General features: G+C 33.6%; 3 protein-coding genes across 4 annotated transcripts; all 3 read right to left on the minus strand.

Annotated features, from left to right (window-relative positions):
• Window positions 1-3,761: 3,761 nt before the first annotated feature.
• On the minus strand, window positions 3,762-8,330 carry LOC140975161 (fructose-1,6-bisphosphatase, cytosolic). The gene is made up of 12 exons (XM_073438726.1): window positions 7,982-8,330; window positions 6,418-6,465; window positions 6,230-6,304; window positions 6,096-6,157; window positions 5,938-6,004; window positions 5,723-5,836; window positions 5,536-5,622; window positions 5,344-5,414; window positions 5,192-5,257; window positions 4,692-4,778; window positions 4,517-4,592; window positions 3,762-4,015 (listed from the first exon to the last, which is right to left on the minus strand). Exons 1-12 carry the CDS (start codon window positions 8,138-8,140, stop codon window positions 3,893-3,895), a joined length of 1,035 nt encoding a protein of 344 aa, XP_073294827.1. The 5' UTR covers window positions 8,141-8,330; the 3' UTR covers window positions 3,762-3,892.
• A 2,562-nt stretch (window positions 8,331-10,892) lies between these two features.
• On the minus strand, window positions 10,893-13,009 carry LOC140975162 (uncharacterized). Of its 2 annotated transcripts, XM_073438728.1 has the most exons (3): window positions 12,771-13,009; window positions 12,617-12,698; window positions 10,893-12,516 (listed from the first exon to the last, which is right to left on the minus strand). In XM_073438728.1, the coding sequence occupies exon 3, from the start codon at window positions 12,466-12,468 to the stop codon at window positions 10,975-10,977; it is 1,494 nt and encodes a 497-aa protein (XP_073294829.1). In that variant the 5' UTR covers window positions 12,469-12,516; window positions 12,617-12,698; window positions 12,771-13,009; the 3' UTR covers window positions 10,893-10,974. The 2 variants fall into 2 exon arrangements, with proteins under 2 accessions (XP_073294829.1, XP_073294828.1); XM_073438727.1 differs by lacking the exon at window positions 12,617-12,698.
• Window positions 13,010-13,663: 654 nt separating this feature from the next.
• On the minus strand, window positions 13,664-14,350 carry LOC140975860 (protein IRX15-LIKE-like). Its single transcript, XM_073439787.1, has one exon. The coding sequence runs from the start codon at window positions 14,348-14,350 to the stop codon at window positions 13,664-13,666; it is 687 nt and encodes a 228-aa protein (XP_073295888.1).
• Between the last annotated feature and the right edge of the window lie 3,042 nt (window positions 14,351-17,392).

Here is a 17,392-nt window from a genome sequence, read left to right on the forward strand (position 1 = left end):
ATACCGAAAAAGAAATTACATGGTATATATTACATTTGGATCCAAGAACAAAACAATGTGAAAAAGATGTACAGCAAATTGTGCACTTACAAAGAATAACAAATCAAATACCAGATGCATTTGCAGACACAAAAGGAGTAACTAAATCATATATACATGATGCAAATGCTCCTGCTCGAATTGAAATTCCAAAGAAACAAATTGAAAAAACTCATGATGTCGTAAAACGCCTGAAGCGTGGAAGACCAGTCGGTTCCAAGGATAAAAATCCTCAAAAAAAAAATTCATAGAGAAACACGATGATCACAAAATAAAGAATGATGTTTCTGAAGAAACACATGATGCTCACAAAATAGAGAATGATGTTCCTGAAGAAACATATGATGATGAAAATGTTCTGTCAGAACCACAAACTGACGAGAATCGTGAAATATCTATCAATTATATTGATACTGGAAAAAAATGAAACCGAAAAGATATAGAAGAAATTGATGATATATTCTCTTATAATGTGGCAATAGACATCATAAATGATAATGAAGATCATGAACCAAAATCTTTTGGTGAATGTAAAAATCGGCAGAATTGGATAAAATAGAAAGATGTCATCCAGGTTGAATTGAATTCGCTAAATAAACGTAATGTTTTTGGACCTATAGTCCTTACACCTAAAGGTGTAAAGCCTCTTGGATACAAATGAGTTTTTATTCAAAAGCGAAATGAGAAAAATGAAATAGTAAGATATAATGCTCGACTTGTTGCACAAGGTTTTTCTCAAAGCCCTGGAATTGATTATGAAGAAATGTATTCTCCCGTGATGGATGCAATTACGTTTCGGTATTTGATTAGCTTGGCGGTATCTGAAAATTTAGAAATGCGTCTTATGGATGTTGTTACAGCTTACTTATATGGATCACTTGATAGTAATATATATATGAAAATATCTGAAGGATTTAAGATGTCTGAAGCACAAAGTTCAAAACCCAAAAAATGTTATTCTGTGAAATTACGAAGATCATTATATGAGTTAAAGCAATCCGGCCGAATGTGGTATAATCGGCTAAGTGATCACTCGATGAAAAAGGGATTTGTAAATAATTCAATATGTCCTTGTGTTTTCATTAAGAAAACAACATCCGGATGCGTAATTATTGCTGTATATGTTGATGATTTAAACATCATTGGAACAAATAAAAAAATTCAAGAAGTTGTGTCATATTTGAAGGAAGAATTTGAAATAAAGGATCTTGGAAAAACAAAGTATTGTCTGGGTTTACAAATTGAACAAAAAGAATGTGGAATATTTGTTCACAGACAAATTATACAGAAAAGATCCTTAAACGTTTTAATATGGACAAATCAAATCTTTTAAGTACTCCAATGGTTGTTAGATCATTAAACATAGAAAAAGATCCATTCCGTCCATGTGAAGATGATGAAGATATTCTTGGTCCAGAAGTACCATATTTAAGTGCTATCGGTGCCCTTATATATCTTACAAATTGTACAAGGCCTGATATATCTTTTGCCGTAAATTTATTGACAAGATTTAGCACATATCAAACAAAGAGACACTGGAACGGAATTAAACATATATTCCGTTATCTACAAGGAACGACAGACTTGGGACTTTTGTATTCAAAAGATGTTAATCCAAGTATAATTGGTTATGCCGATGCTGGATACTTATCTAATCCACACAAGGCACGTTCTCAAACTGGATATGTATTTACTCGTGGAGGCACTGCAATTTCTTGGCGTTCACAGAAACAAACGCTCGTAACAATTTCATCAAATCATGCCGAGATTATTGCACTACATGAAGCAAGCCGTGAATGTGTGTGGTTAAAATCAACGACCCAACATATCCAAATCTCATGCGGATTATCATTCGACGAGAAGCCTGTAATACTATATGAAGATAATGCTGCATGTGTTGCTCAAATGAAAGAAGGATATATAAAAAGCGACAAAACTAAACATATTCCTCCTAAGTTCTTCGCATTCACCAAGGAGCTTGAGAAGAATAAATATATTGATTTTCGTCACATTCAATCAAGTAAAAATTCATCAGATCTCTTCACAAAGGCACTTCCTACGACAATATTCAGAAATCACATATATAATATTGAGATGCGTAATCTACGAAATTTGTGAAGAATTGTTCATGTCAACATGAGGGGGAGTTTACGTGACTGCACCCTTTTTCCCTTAGTATGGTTTTTATCCCAATGAGTTTTTCCTAGTAAGGTTTTTAACGAGGCAGTATAAAACACGTAATGAAGACAATCATTGTATCGTGATCATCATCACAAGGGGAGTGTTGAAAAATAATAGTAGTGTTGAAAAATATGATTTGTAATATTTGAATGTCGAAAATAAGAAAGTTGAATGTTGAAAATAAGAGTTGTAAATATTTAAAATTAGTGTGTGATGATGAATGTAATGATGTAATTATTTTTGGATTATTTCCAAAAATTTTCTATAAATAGATCTCTCATTTGTGAAGAAAAACACAATTGAGTTGAGAGAAAGATATTATAAAGTGTGTAGTATGATAATTTTGAGATTTTTACTTTTTACCGTAAATTTTTACTTTTTCACAACAGTAACATATTTATACATTAATAATATAAACACAAAAACTCTTATGAGACGGTCTTCCAGATCAATTTTGTGGGTCGAATCTTTTATTTGGATCATCCATGAAAAAATATTACTTTTTTATGTTAATAGTATTACTTTTATTGTGAATATCGGTAAGGTTGACCCGTTTCACAGATAAAGATTCGTGAGACCGTCTCACAAGAGACCTACTCTAATATAAATTACATTAAATTTCAACTACATCATTATTAAATGAATTTGAAATTTATCAATATACAAGTTGGGTTTCATTTGAAATTCATTCATCAAATTTTTTTTAAATCAAATATATCAATACAAATATGACCTAAACTAAAATCAAAATTCATCGATGCAAACATATTTCTTCTCGAATATTCATTATTAAATTTTAATATATAAACTAAATTTTAAATATATTAAATTATATTTAATAATAATAATAAGATAATGTTCGAAATAAGAAATTATTATTGACATTCCAAAATTTTATGATTTAAATACAACACAAAAATGATAAAAATAGAACGCAAAAATAAATTTTTGAAATACCAAAAAATATCTCCTAGTTTAAAAAACCAAAGAGAGAAAATTATTAGAGATGTTTTTCTTAGAAAAATGCAGTGTAAGCTATAAAAATTAACGGGTATTATTATTATTATAAATTTTATTTAATCCCAACTTGGAATTGAGGTATAAATGAAGAATAGGTCTCTTGTGAGAGAGTCTCACGAATCTTTATCTATGAGACGAATAAACCCTACCGATATTCACAATAAAAAGTAATACTCTTACCATAAAAAATATTATTTTTTCATGGATAACCCAAATAAGAGATCTGTCTCATAAAATACGATTCGTGAGACCGTCTCACTTAAATTTTTGCTATAAATGAATAACATAATACTAATATATTCTTGAATTGATAAAAAAAAATTCTATATAACTTCTGTAGTTAAATTTATAAAAATCATATCGCCCGCAATTGACAAACACAAAAAAATTATGGATTCCATTGTCAACTGCACCTGTCGGAATCCAAGGATTGACTGAACTTATTCCAATTTCAAGAGCTCGGATAAAAACCGATTCCATGTGAGCTCACTTATTGGATTGCTCATTTGCACCTTTTAACCTATAAGAATGTATGATTTTGCATAAAATGGGTTGAATTTAGTCAAACATACTTTTACAACTGATCAAAGTCCCTTCATCGGTACTCCTCATATATCTAAACTATTCAACTTTTACCATGAACTTCGGTTTATTATGAACTGATATTTTTTGGTTCTTCAGCAGCATACAAGGCCTTGATCTCCTCGATGTCATCAGAGCTACCCAGAAATATCGGCGAGCGCTCGTGTATGGTCTTAGGAATCAAATCAAGTGCCTGCAAGAAGGAAACAAATCACTCATTCAGGATTACACGCTCGACTCGAGCTCAGATTTGAGTAAACTTAGCTTGAGTTAGTTGAGATGTTTGAATTGAACATAAACACAAGCTATTCAAATGCTCGAGTCCAGTCGTGCTACCGGGCTTCATTATATAGGCCATTCAATCACTTATTTTGATATGACTAAATTTACAATTTGTTTATGTTTTCGAGTTTGAGAAAGGGTTTATTCCTTCTCGAACTCTTTTTGTTGCAGATTCTTTCTTTTCAAGCTGAAAACAAAAGCACCTTGTCAAGCTTGATCTCAAATTTTGTCTTTTTAAGCACAAACAAAAGCGCCTTGTTCTAGCTCAAGCAAGACCCCCAGTTCGAGTATTTAGATAGCGAATTGAGTCTACTCGAGCTGGAACCAACTTAGTGCATTTCAAACAAAAGGGGAAAAAAAGAAAAAATGAGAGCTTTTAACAACAAAATCCCCAATGAAATTTGTGACTTACCCTCTGCTTGCCAGTAAATGCCTGTCCTCCTGCTTGTTCCATCAAGAATGACATTGGGAAAACTTCATACAGCACCCTGTTACATACAAAAATTAAATCAATGCATGCAATTTTCTTCGTAAAAGATGACCAATCAGAAAGGTGCTTGATTTTCAATATAAGTTCATATACATACCGCAGTTTCCCATTCGGGCTTTTCTTGTCAGCCGGATACAAGAAGATGCCTCCATAAAGTAAAGTGCGATGGACATCAGCAACCATACTGAAATCATAGTATGAACTTCAGCATAATGGAAAGAGGAGCATAAGTTCTTATATTACATTGTATAGGATCAAGTAGTTATATCAATTTAAATGACGACTAAAGCAACATGTTCAAACTTAAATGGCAATTACCTTCAGATAGTGTTGGTATTTTCAAACACATATAAGTTTTAACCAATAAAATAATGAGTTCCAGAACTTCGTGTTATTCCAAGAATATTTTCTCAATCGTCACTGTATTGTACCCAAAATGGTGGATTACGTTTTCCAAGATTTCAGATGCATGTGGAGAATTTTTCGACCCAAAAAATCCAAATATACCTTTTGGCCTCACAAATTCATTCCACAATGTTTTCTCAAACCTATTACCTTAATCCCGAGCTAAAATGTTTTTGGTTAGAGAGTGCTTACCTTCCGATGTATCTTAGAGACTTGGATGGCGAGCCATCTTCAGGGAACTTACATTTTTCTACATACCTGATATTAGCAAAAATTGTAAAACATCATAATGACTGGGTACTAAAACAATATTCAAGACTTCACAAATTTAATGTTCCACATACTTTAATGTTGGAGCGTCCCAGTTCTTGGCATTTCCTTCATTGACTGAATATATTTTTCCTTTCTTCGGAATCTGTTCCAGTATGATCACATACATATAATTTCTGTTAATTGGTTTCCAAAGTGTGAAGTTGACTCAAGAGTTGTTTACCATCAAAATTATGAACTGGTACGAGTGAAGATTCAAGATTTACCTTAATATTTGGATGAGTCAGTATGAACTCTCCAAGAGAAGGATCAAGTGTGAATCCATTGACTCCAGTTCCAGTGCTCAGCACGAGCTGGAAGATTAGGACACAAATATGCACAGATAATTTAATCTGATATTAATTTATTGAATCGTAACGTGGGCCGAATCATGTGAAAACAAGTAATATGTACCGTGCAAGAGCTTCCGTACATGCAGTATCCTGCAGCTAACATATCCTTCCCTGGCTGCAAAACATCTTGGATAGTTGGTTCACCTCCATCTTTCATCATGTAAATCCCAAATATCTAAACAACAAGAGAAGTATGGAATTCAGTACTATAGCATAACATATACTTTTGATATATCTATCAAGAGGAGCTGCATTGCAAACAAGACATCTTCATACAGTTCCTATAGAGACGCCACAGTCAATATTGGAGGATCCATCCAATGGGTCAAAAACAACACAATATCTACACATTCAAAATAGAAACATGAGAAAAAATTTCATAAAAAAAGATCACTTGAACTTAAGAGTGTTAAAAGATTAAGATCATGACACACTTTCCACGTTTAGATGACTCCACAAAAGTTGCCTCTTCATCTTCCTCAGAGACAAGGATACACTGCAAGAATGTAAACGAGGTTCTTAGATTATTCCCTTCCTCTACTGCTAGAGTTAATTATTCAAGACTTACAGTTCGGCCACTGCTGACTAGTGCCTTGATGAAAACTTCATTTGAAAGCACATCAAGTTTCTTTTGCTCTTCGCCCTTCAAAGAAACGCACGGCTAAATGTATTAATGTTGAATAAACATATAATACGGTTGAAGAGCATTGCTACTAGAATGAATGTAGCCACAAAAGAAAGAGTTCTGGGACTTGCCTGTATATTGGTTTCTCCAGCAAGCCCTATAAGTTTGGCCAAACCTGCCTGCAAAAGCATACAATTTGAGAAATTACTCAATACATAAACAAAAACCCGTAGCTGTTTTTTCGTCAAGTATGTGATTTTCCATGGATCTTTATTTATATAAGGGAGCACCTCATCAAAGTCCAGCTCACATATCCTTTTTGGACCATTAGTTTCAGTTCTTGTCGATATCTCATTTAGTTTTTTCACAAGTAGGAAAGGAGTATAGCAATAAGATCATACCGACCCACAGCTCTTTTGTCTTTAAAATGCAAGAGATGCAGAATATAAATTCATGCTTTTGTGGGAACAATTTAATTCACTCTGATTTTCTTAATTCAAAGTGAATTAAATTGTTTCTTTGACTTCTCAAGTAGTGAAAAAAATTTATTGATTAACACACCGTAGAGCAGACAAAATAAAGAAGTCTGCTAACTATGCATGATGTAACTCATAGACGATGCTTCATCTGCAACTTTAAGACCCTTTTGATGCCCTGTGTACTGGTAAGAGTAGTGTTCCATTTAGAGACCTTTAAAATTGCCTTTTCGCTTAATCCTTCACTCAACCTCACATATAACCAAGTAAAGAGTGAGTAGGGGCAGCCATCTTGAATCAAATGCTGACTTCTTGAGTTCACACTCTGATACAATCTACAACCACAAGAAGGTAATTGATGCAAATAGATGGATGATTAAACACCCTTAGAGCGAAAATTGGCTAATATAAATGGTGGGGAAGGGAGAATAGAAGCAGCAAGAAAAGCATAGGACTTTAGCAGGCAGTGCATAACTATTCTCTGGGTACCCTAACCACCAGGATGACAAGGGACCTACAGAGACTCGTATCGTAGCCAACCACTAGAACTAATACCTCGGTTTGGGAGATACCTGTACATTTCATGAACTTAAGACAACTCTCTGGGGTTTCAGTATCAAAATAAATATCATAAAGAAAAACCGACAGCATGGTTGTACTGGTGGAACACATCAGCCAGCAACTGCTCATCTACTCGGACCAATAAGAGCAAATTTTAGAACTACAAGTGAACCCCTCTATGACCTTACCGGGTAGTGCATAACTATTTGACCCCTAACCACCAGGATATAATGGAGCACATGAGAAGCAAACATCCTAGCTGATAGGGAAAAATCCTAATACAGATTGGAGGATATGAGTCCCAGTAAGATAGGGAAAATCCACAGTAATATAGAGAATATAGCAGTAGCATAAAGTCCAGGTAAGGGTAAAATAAAGCTGGACTTCAATAAATCATGAATGAGTGCCGTTCTATTTTGGTAGAGCATCACTCAACATAACTGGCCAGACTTTTAACGGAGAGGAAAAACAAAAAATCCTCATTTCACATTCAGATAAAGAAAAATTCACATATCAGAAGTTTCCCATGTTTTTTTATCCCTAATATTTTGAATCAAAATCTTTTCAATCAAATATTTCGAATCAGAGCTCAATCAGGACAAAGCTGGTCACACAATTAAATAATCGAAAGCCACGAAATCCAAAACAATAATCAAACCTTGTTAACACAAGAGCAAACGAACTTGCATCCAAGAACAATATGACTGAGCAAGATGGTGAAGTCCCCGCGAGACTCCGGATGCTTAGACTGCTCATTCAAGACGTATCTGGTTATTGTCATCAAATCCGTCCGGTGAGCATCCGCCTCGTGATCCATAGTTCCGCCGCTGTCGGGATTAGTAATGGGTTATCTTCTCAGTTCTCTGTCTCTACGACGTTATCTTGGTGGAAAGGGAACGAAGTTCGAGGCCTGTGCGTGCGTGTGTGTGGATGGGAACGAGATCACTGGGAAAGCAACATTCGAAGTACGTGAATCTCTCTATTTTTCTAACTTCATTTACTGCCAATCAAATTGAGAAAATTAAGTCAAAAGGCATGGAGATATTATATGTAACATTAAAATATACACACGAAACACGAAATTATTTTCAATTTATAAGAATTGTTCGATTTAAAATATAAATTTTTTTTAGATTTTTTCTATGTAAAATATGTAGTGATTTGAAGAGATTTTTAATAGGGTAAGAAAGGTAATTACGGAAGAGTAGGTCTCTTGTGAGACGGTCTCACGGATTTTTATGTATGAGAAGGGTCAACCCTACCGATATTCACAATAAAAAGTAATACTCTTAGCATAAAAAATAATATTATTTCATGGATGACCCAAATAAGAGATCCGTCTAACAAAATATGACCCGTGAGACCGTCTCACACAAGTTTTGCCATTACGGAATTAAATATTTTGGTATTCTCTAAGATAGTTATTATAAGAGTCTCACACTTAATAATATAAATTAAATATTTTTTTTTGCACGTGATTTGTGTATATATAATATTTTTTAAAAAAATTATTGTAAAATTAATTAATAAAAAATTATATAGATTTTTTTTATATGATAGTGATTTTTTTTTATAATAATAATTTGCTGTTAAATATAGGGTACTAATTGTTTGCTTGAATAAAGAATCTTTGACATTGTATAAAATGAAAGATCATGATAATATATATTTATTTATTTAATAATTAATAATACGATGCATTGAATCATTCAATCAACAAAAACTTGAAAATCAACTTCAGAGAAATAATTGGTTTACTTTTTAATGTTTTATTTAATGATCAAGGATAGTTTCAATAAAACTTGATGAGAGCAATAATTGCTCGTATTGAATATGACAATCAAAACATGATACTTATAATAATAATTAAAAATATTTGAGTAGCACTCATAATATCTTATATTTTTAATAGAATACAAGCGATCAGTTAAACGATTGATATCGTTTTTATAATTTTTTATATACCAGATTTGTCGGTGTCTGATGTTGTCTCGAGTGGTTGAATACTCTGCTGGTTAGCATTTTTGTTATTCTTTAAACTTATATGTATCCTCTTTTTTTATCATCTAAATATATTCATTAATATCTTGATAGTAAAATATGTCATATCATCTTCATATAGAGTCCAAATAAATTGAAATTTGAAGAAAACAACTACTTATAGACTAAACTTGTCAATTAGTTTCCAATTAAGTAGCAAAAACAAGATATTTTTATTAATATTTATCTTTTTATAAGCCAAACCAGCTATAGTAATCATATTCGGTCTTTTTATACCTCTAACTATTCAATATTATTATTGTGATATTTTTTATTTATGATATATACTTTAGTTTCTAAATATTTCTCAAATAATGATACGATGCAATTACTTTGACTCTTAAATAAAATAATTTATGAACATATTTATTTTAAACAATAATAATAAGCGTGCAACCTCTTAATCATTATTTTAAAAATTCAATAAAAACACTAAAAATTGAATTACTAAGTGGACACTCTAAAAAGCAAAAGTTCTATGTAAAGAAACTTTGGTGACACATTGATACATCAAATTAGTAAACACGCGGGATAAATGTGTATATAACTCATAATAGAAAGGGTTATAGTATAATGACAATTGTAGAAATTTGCATAAATAAGTTGTAATTTTAAATCTCTTTCAAGAATTCTAAGCATTATTGTCCTGTTATGTTTCTTGGTTACATATTATTAGGGATGGCAAAATACAACACGATCCGTCAACCCGACACGACTCAACACGAGAAAAAATAGGTTCGGGTTGGGGTTTTTCAGTTTCAGGTCGGGTTCGGGTTGGTGCCAGGTTAGACGGGTTTCGAGTTGGGTTGGGTTGGGGTTGGTTGCGGGTTGACCCGAATTTTTTTATTTTTTTGAAAATATTACCTATGTTTTTATATATTGTATGTTTGAACAAAATTTATTGTATATTTATATAATAAATTTTCATCCTTTAATATTTATTTTGTATAATTTTTTATTTTTTTTAACAATTATTTATTTAATTTAGTAAATATATTTTTAATTTTCTATAATTAAACTTTCAAATTTAAATCGAAAATTTTGTTATTATGTGTTTAAATTAAAATATTATTATTATTTTTTATTTTTTCGAATTTTTTTCATTAATTTTTTTGAAAAAAATAAATAAAATTCGGGTTAGACGGGTTGAGTCGTGTTCCTGTTCGGGTTGGTGGTTTTCGGGTTGATTCGGGTTGGAAAAAAAAGGGAAAAAATTCGCGGGTTGACCTGAAACCCGACCCACCCAACCCGATTGACACCCCTAGTTTTGTCATACTATTTTCGACAAAACACAAATAATATTTGGCTAATGCTATTTACACTCAAATCACGTACAAAATCATGAGTTTATTCATAAAATAAAGTGCACCAAACATACATAATTAATAATTAAATATAATAATTATCAGTTCATATTAAAAAGTTATGTCGGATAAATAATACATTTGACGCACATTTCTAAAAATGCCTCATTTTACTAATTGCTAAGAAAATCAATGCATTTACAATTAGTAAGAAGATAAAATTGAAAATTTTCACACATAACCAAAAAAATAAAATAATAATAATTACTTTGGATTGGTATAATTGCAAAATGTAGAATTCCCAATTCTATAATATTTTGGAGGAAGGAGGCAACAAGAATTTTAATCTCTTTATCATGTTCTCAAGTTCACCTAATCTATCGAACTCTTCCATTTGCACCAAAAATCTCTTGAGCATCTCAAACACTAGCTCAGACACACGCCTACCTCTCACAAGCATCTGCTTGCAACAATCAAACGCCTCTTCGACTCGTCCTTGGGAACATAGCCCCGTTACAAGAAGGTCAAGAGCATGGCCATGTGGACAATGCCCTTTATTCATCAAGTAGTTCCATAAATCCAAACCAAGATCAACTCTACCATTCTCGCAGAAAATTTTCATCAACATAACGACCGTCCTTGTTTTTGGCACGAAGTTTTTCTCGAGCATTTTTGAGTAAAGTTGGATGACACCATCGATACCCTTTGACCTCATTAATCCCAAGAACATAGTATGATATGTGATATTGTCGTGCGCGATGCCTCTCGTTTCCATCTCTTCCATTAAGGTCGCAGCGGAGATGACATCCCTTGTTCTGATGAGGGAACTCATGCAAGCATTATACGCCCCTGTATCGGGCTGTAGATTTCTCTTGGTAATGTCATCAAACAATTGCTTAGCCTTGGTACTATTCCTAGCCAACCCTGCTCCATGTATCAACGTGGTGATGGTTTCTAATGTGGGCAAACAACTAACACGCTCCATCTCTTCAAAAAGTCTAAGAGCATCACCAAAATGCCCTTTCTTACAATATGCATCGATCCTAATGTTGTATGTAACACTGTTGGGCGTAAAACCTCTTCGAACCATCTCATGATAGAACAACTCCACTGCAGTAACATCACCTGATTCCTTGAACCCCAACAGCAAGATATTCATGGTCTTGATGTTGGGAGCATATCGCATATGCATCTTGCTGAACACCGATTGTGCTTCTTTCATCTGTCGCTGAGTGCAAAATGCTCGAAGAAGTACGTTGAACTCGTTCGTACCAAATCTTTTGCCACGGAATATATTTGTCTCCATTTTCTCAAACGCATCTAGAGCTTCCTCATATGATTGGAATTTTGCGATCCTTGATAAAATGATGCTCATCGACTTGAGGGTGATCAACGAAGGGTGAGTCTGCTTGATATCTTCAATTAGCTCCCAAGCTTTGCTGAAGTAGCGCATACGTGTAAGTATATGGAGGGTCTTCTCAAAAGCATCTGAACTTGGAACGTACAAGTCATTTTGAAGACAATATTTGAAAAATTCATAAGCCTTGAGACCATTTGAATGCGCAGCAAACAAGCTACCAAGAATCTTTTCAATGAAAGGGGTTGACAAGACAGCGGCGGGGATTTCACACCGAAGAGTGGGAAGTAATGGCTGGTCGGGATAAGGATGGTCATTAATAATGCTCACAATTCTTGAAATTTCCGTTTCTGAACACGCAGACGAAAGAAGCCTAGAAATGTTCAGCTTTCCACGAATTTGAAAAGGTTGTTTAAATTTACTACTTCTGCAAGCGAAGAACATTTCTTTGCTCGAAATTCCAGAATTACTAAATTTCCATGAAACTCAATCCTGTTACATCAAGGGCACGTCAAACATGGATTGGATTAAAGGGTTCGCACAACATGGCATAAAAAAGGAAAACTGCACAAAACCAAGAGTGAATATGAACTTTTACTGGTGAAAGAAAGGTGTACAAAACAGTAACATGATGCTGTCCATCGTATAAGCAGCTGATTGAAAATATATCTCCCCTAGTGTTAAAAATTTATAAGCTGAAAAGAAATTAAAATTTAAACTAGCAGATTGATGGATAACTCCAGCACCTGAATAAAGTCAGCTTTCACTCTCTTGCGCATATTGTCGAGCATGTAGCACTCGACATAGATATGCTCACGTGAAAAGATTTGCCGAGATTAAACAACATAGTAATTACAGAGGTAAAATGTTGCTAAACCAAGTCCAAATCGGCTTCTTCCCATCTTCGAGAATCCATTCTCTGTACGTTCAATTTGATTTGTGCTACGCAGCGTTTTCCCACGGAAACAGAGGTGGTCGAAATGTTTGATTTATTAACTAATNCACGGTAGGTGTGCAGCATATCAAAACTATATATATATATATAAAATCATTTTTCAAAAAATAAAAATAGCACTCATTTTCATCAACTCCCCAAATTATGAGTTGTTTAGTCGATTATTTGTAGTTCATCTGATAGCAAAGTCTAAAACTTTTGGATGAGATCTCAAGTTCGAAACTTAATTATAATAATATCATCCCCCAATTAAAAAAAAAATTAATTTGTTTCAAGACGAGAAAAAAGTTGATTATAATTAGATCTCAAACTTGATAATTCATCTGAAACTCAAGAAATTGATGACAAAAGATGAGTGAAACCCCCGTTGAAGTTAAATATTAAATATTAGGTAAAAACTTGTATGAGACGTTCTTACTGGTCGTATTTTGTGAGACATATCTCTTTTTTGGGTCATCCATGAAAAATATTACTTTTTATGTTAAGAGTATTACTTTTTATTGTGAATATCGATAGGGTTGACGTGTCTCACATTACCGTCTTTATATTCAATTTGGCAATTTGGTAAGTTACAAGGGATATATTTATATATAAAAATTAAACACAAAATTTAAATTTTTGTTAATATAAAAAAAAAAAAAAAAAAAACTATAGATGTTTGTACCAATTAGTCTAGCTCATCCATTATTCTTCACCATCGAAAAAATCATCTGATGTAGCAAGTTCTTCAAAACTTGAGGAAATGGAGTTGGCACAAAACTCAAACAAGTTAGACTCCATTCTTTCCACCGCAAAATGTGCTAATGAATCCACACACTTGACCAGATTTTCTTTGCATAAGAACTCGAAACTACAAACCCTTTCGACTTCTCTCCCCGCATCGTGCACGAAAACGTGTGTTTTCTTAGCACGATCTTTCTTGTTCCTGGCCAAAACTCCGGCAGTGAATATAGCAGACATTCTCCCCGGCGCTTCCGACGAGTACCCGCTCGGCCCGTCGACCAAAATCACGTCCCATTCGATGTCGTATATATGGTTTGGCATGTCGTTTACAGCCAGTTCGCAGTCCGAGAACAGAAGGTTTTGCACCGGCCTGCATTCGTCCCTGACCTTCTCTTTATATAGGTCGATCAGGTCGTATAAGTCACTGACACGCGTGGTGAACCTAACGTCGTATGCTTCGATGTTCAGGTGTTTCCCTTCGAGTTGAGATACCAAGAACGAGCTTTGATCAATGAAAACCGTGACACCGTTGTGGTTGAGTGAGTTCCAGAGGAGGGTTTCATGTGTGAGGCCGAAAACTAGGAAGTTACAAGGGTCGTGGCATTGGTGGAGGACCGAGGCGATAGCGTTTAGCTCGTTGTAAGTCATTTTTCTGGTGTTGGTGGAGGAGGAGGAGGAGTTTGAGGCCACATAGTGGAGCAGGGTAGTGTAGATTGTGCTGGGAAGTTGAGTTCTCATGGTTGCGGTGGCGGAAGCCATGGCGGTCGCGGTGTCGTTCGGGGTGGTTGTTTTTGAGATGCTGTGGTTGTTTCTTGTGGTGGTGATGAAGGTGAGAGCAAAAGCCATGGAGAGGAACAAAATGAGCAATAGGCACCAAGCACAATATTGTGGAGAACAATAAGTTCTTGATTTGGTGCTTTTTGTGGGTACTAATTGTTGTAGAAATATGATTTTGGAGTTATTCTTCATGTTGTTAAAAAGGGTTTAATTTGTACGAGGAAATGAATAGGGTTGTTTTATAAGTAAGATGGGATGAATTTCTTTTGGTAAAATCTATGCTTTCTATATTAATAATGATTCTCAAGATCTCATGTTCCTTTTTCCTACAAATCATAAGCTAAGCTTGTTGTATACCTTAGACTTACATTAACTTACATTATTTTCATTACCAAATACAAAACTACCCATGAGAAGAAGTAAATATTTTGTTAGCCAAGAATAATTTTGTAATTGATAAGGAAAAATGTAAGTCAAGATGTACACATATTAATAGTTGCCGGCTCAAGATGCGCGTAAGAGTTGTTCGTTAAACAGTTTAAACATAAAAAAAAAAACGATCAAGATCGTATTGTTTATCTTAAATGGCTTTTCGGTTGGTTTTGGTTTTTATTTTTGGTAATTTCGGTTTTTGGTTTTCAAAATAAAGTTATTAAGTAGATGTGATTAGGGGTGCAAACAAATCGAGTCAGTTCGTAAATTTCCTGAGCGGTTCGAAAAATATTTGATCCGCATTCGAAATTATCAAATTCGACTTCGTTTGAACTTCTTCTTTAGCCGAACATGAGCCATAATTAATTTAATTTAATATTTTAGTAATATAATATAATTATATATTAAATAAATATATTTTATGCTTTATTTTTTAGTAGCTCGTGAATATAATTGAATATTTCGAGTTAAACTCGAACTTAGAGCCTTGATTTTCACTGAATTCGGTAAAAAAAAAAATTAAATTGTTGAGCTTTCCGTTGAACTCGATATCAAATATACCTATTCTAGCCTTTTTTCTTCTTCTATATTTAGCTCGGTTTGTTTACATTCTTAGATGTGACTCATGAGTCGCTCTTGGCTTTCGATTCCATTTGAAGTTCTCTTTGTATTCGAATTATTAACATTAACATCTTCTATTAATTGTTCATGATTTGGAATCAAGATAGCTTGATATCTAAATCAGATAATAAAATTTTTAATTATTTAGATTTGCCATCACTTGATTTCTTTATGATTTTTCCAATTTCTCAATGACCCCAAGGCTCACAATATTAAACATATTCTAACCATTTTAAACGTTTAGCATTTGGTCAATTCATACATTATTAAAATATCAATAACCAAGGAATAACAACATACCCAATTTGACTTATACGATCAATTCATTTTTTTTAACACTGAAAACACAACCAGTCTTCATTTTTGTTATACATGTTTATTTCTTTGTGATTTTGAACATTTGTATTATTGAATTTTAGTTTCAGTCTTGTATCTTTAAAGTTTTGGAAATTTTATTTCTTTTTCATTAGTTTGTTGATGTGACACTGCACATATCAACGATACGTTGGCGTCACATCATGTCACGTTAAGAAAATGTCTAAAAATATCAACAAACCAACATTAGCAGATTAAAAATGAAATTTGACAAAATAGATGACTGAAATCACAAAAACACCTACATGCAAGAGGGAAAAATTAATTTCCCATCATATATTTCACTCAGAGTACATTAATAAAATCCATTTTATTATATTTTCTAGTATTTTTTTTTTAAAAAAATTTTTGTAATAGAATAATAGATATAAAAACTAACTTGAGTTATAATCCAAACTCCATTTAGTGCACAACAACAATTCTCACTCCCAATATTTTTTGCAAGACAAGGAACCTCAACATCCCCATCTCCATACTGGCCCACACGACCTCGAACCAACTCGTCCAAGAACTCATCGATCTCTTCAACTGTAACATTCGGCATAACCGCGACCATCACCATATTTCTTTGGCAGGCGAGCTGCCAACGACGTATGAACGCCTCGTCACGTGGCTGCTCAAACACGACCGTGCTACTCAAGCCATTCAGCATGGCATTGATCTTGAATTTCCTTAGCTTGTCAGGTAGTGAGCGTTTCTAAGGCATTTCTTGACTTCTTTTTGGAACCCTTTGTACCCTTTTCGGTTGAGAGTGTACCGTAGGAATATCCGGGCCTCACCGTTCCTGCTGCCCATGATCTTCGCGTCTCTAGAGGTGAGACACTCGACGTTTCTTGAAAGAGAGTTGATATGGTTCAATCTTGTTAGTTGCACTCCGCAGGGGAGCAGACATCCCGTGAATGTGTGCCCTAAAACACTTACACTTCCAATTGGCTTCTTGAAGCCTGAAGGTGACCTTTGCTTCCTACATTTCAAGAGTGGAAAATTTTGATATTCGAAATTTTATTTTTCATTATAATAACGATATTCGTATCTTTGTCACATCTGATCGTCAATCGGGTTTATAAAGAAGTCACAATAATTTAATTAGCGCATTTAGAATTTGCTGATTAAATATTTATCAAGTAGTTTGACTACTATGAAAATCATCCCATGGAATATTCTAAGAAGATATAGAATTAATTAATAGTTATTATATTATGTATTGTCAAATGTTGAAAAATACTACATGAGATCACAACTCATCCATGGATTAAATGAAAAGATTGGAGAATCCTGATCCAACTCTACTAATAGGAGTCCTAGTCAGATTATAAAACTTGGTAGAGGTTTTGACAAGAAAAATACACAACTTAAGAGTCCTAATGAGATTCTAATTCAAGAGAGATTATAACTCAATCCATTAAATTCTATAAATATAACATTACATGTCATATTTAGATGTTAGAATTTTTCATCTCCCTCAAACAATAAAAAATTGGCCCA

This window comes from Primulina huaijiensis, chromosome 4 (genome assembly GCF_012295235.1).
Source record: "Primulina huaijiensis isolate GDHJ02 chromosome 4, ASM1229523v2, whole genome shotgun sequence".
NCBI lineage: Eukaryota > Viridiplantae > Streptophyta > Magnoliopsida > Lamiales > Gesneriaceae > Primulina > Primulina huaijiensis.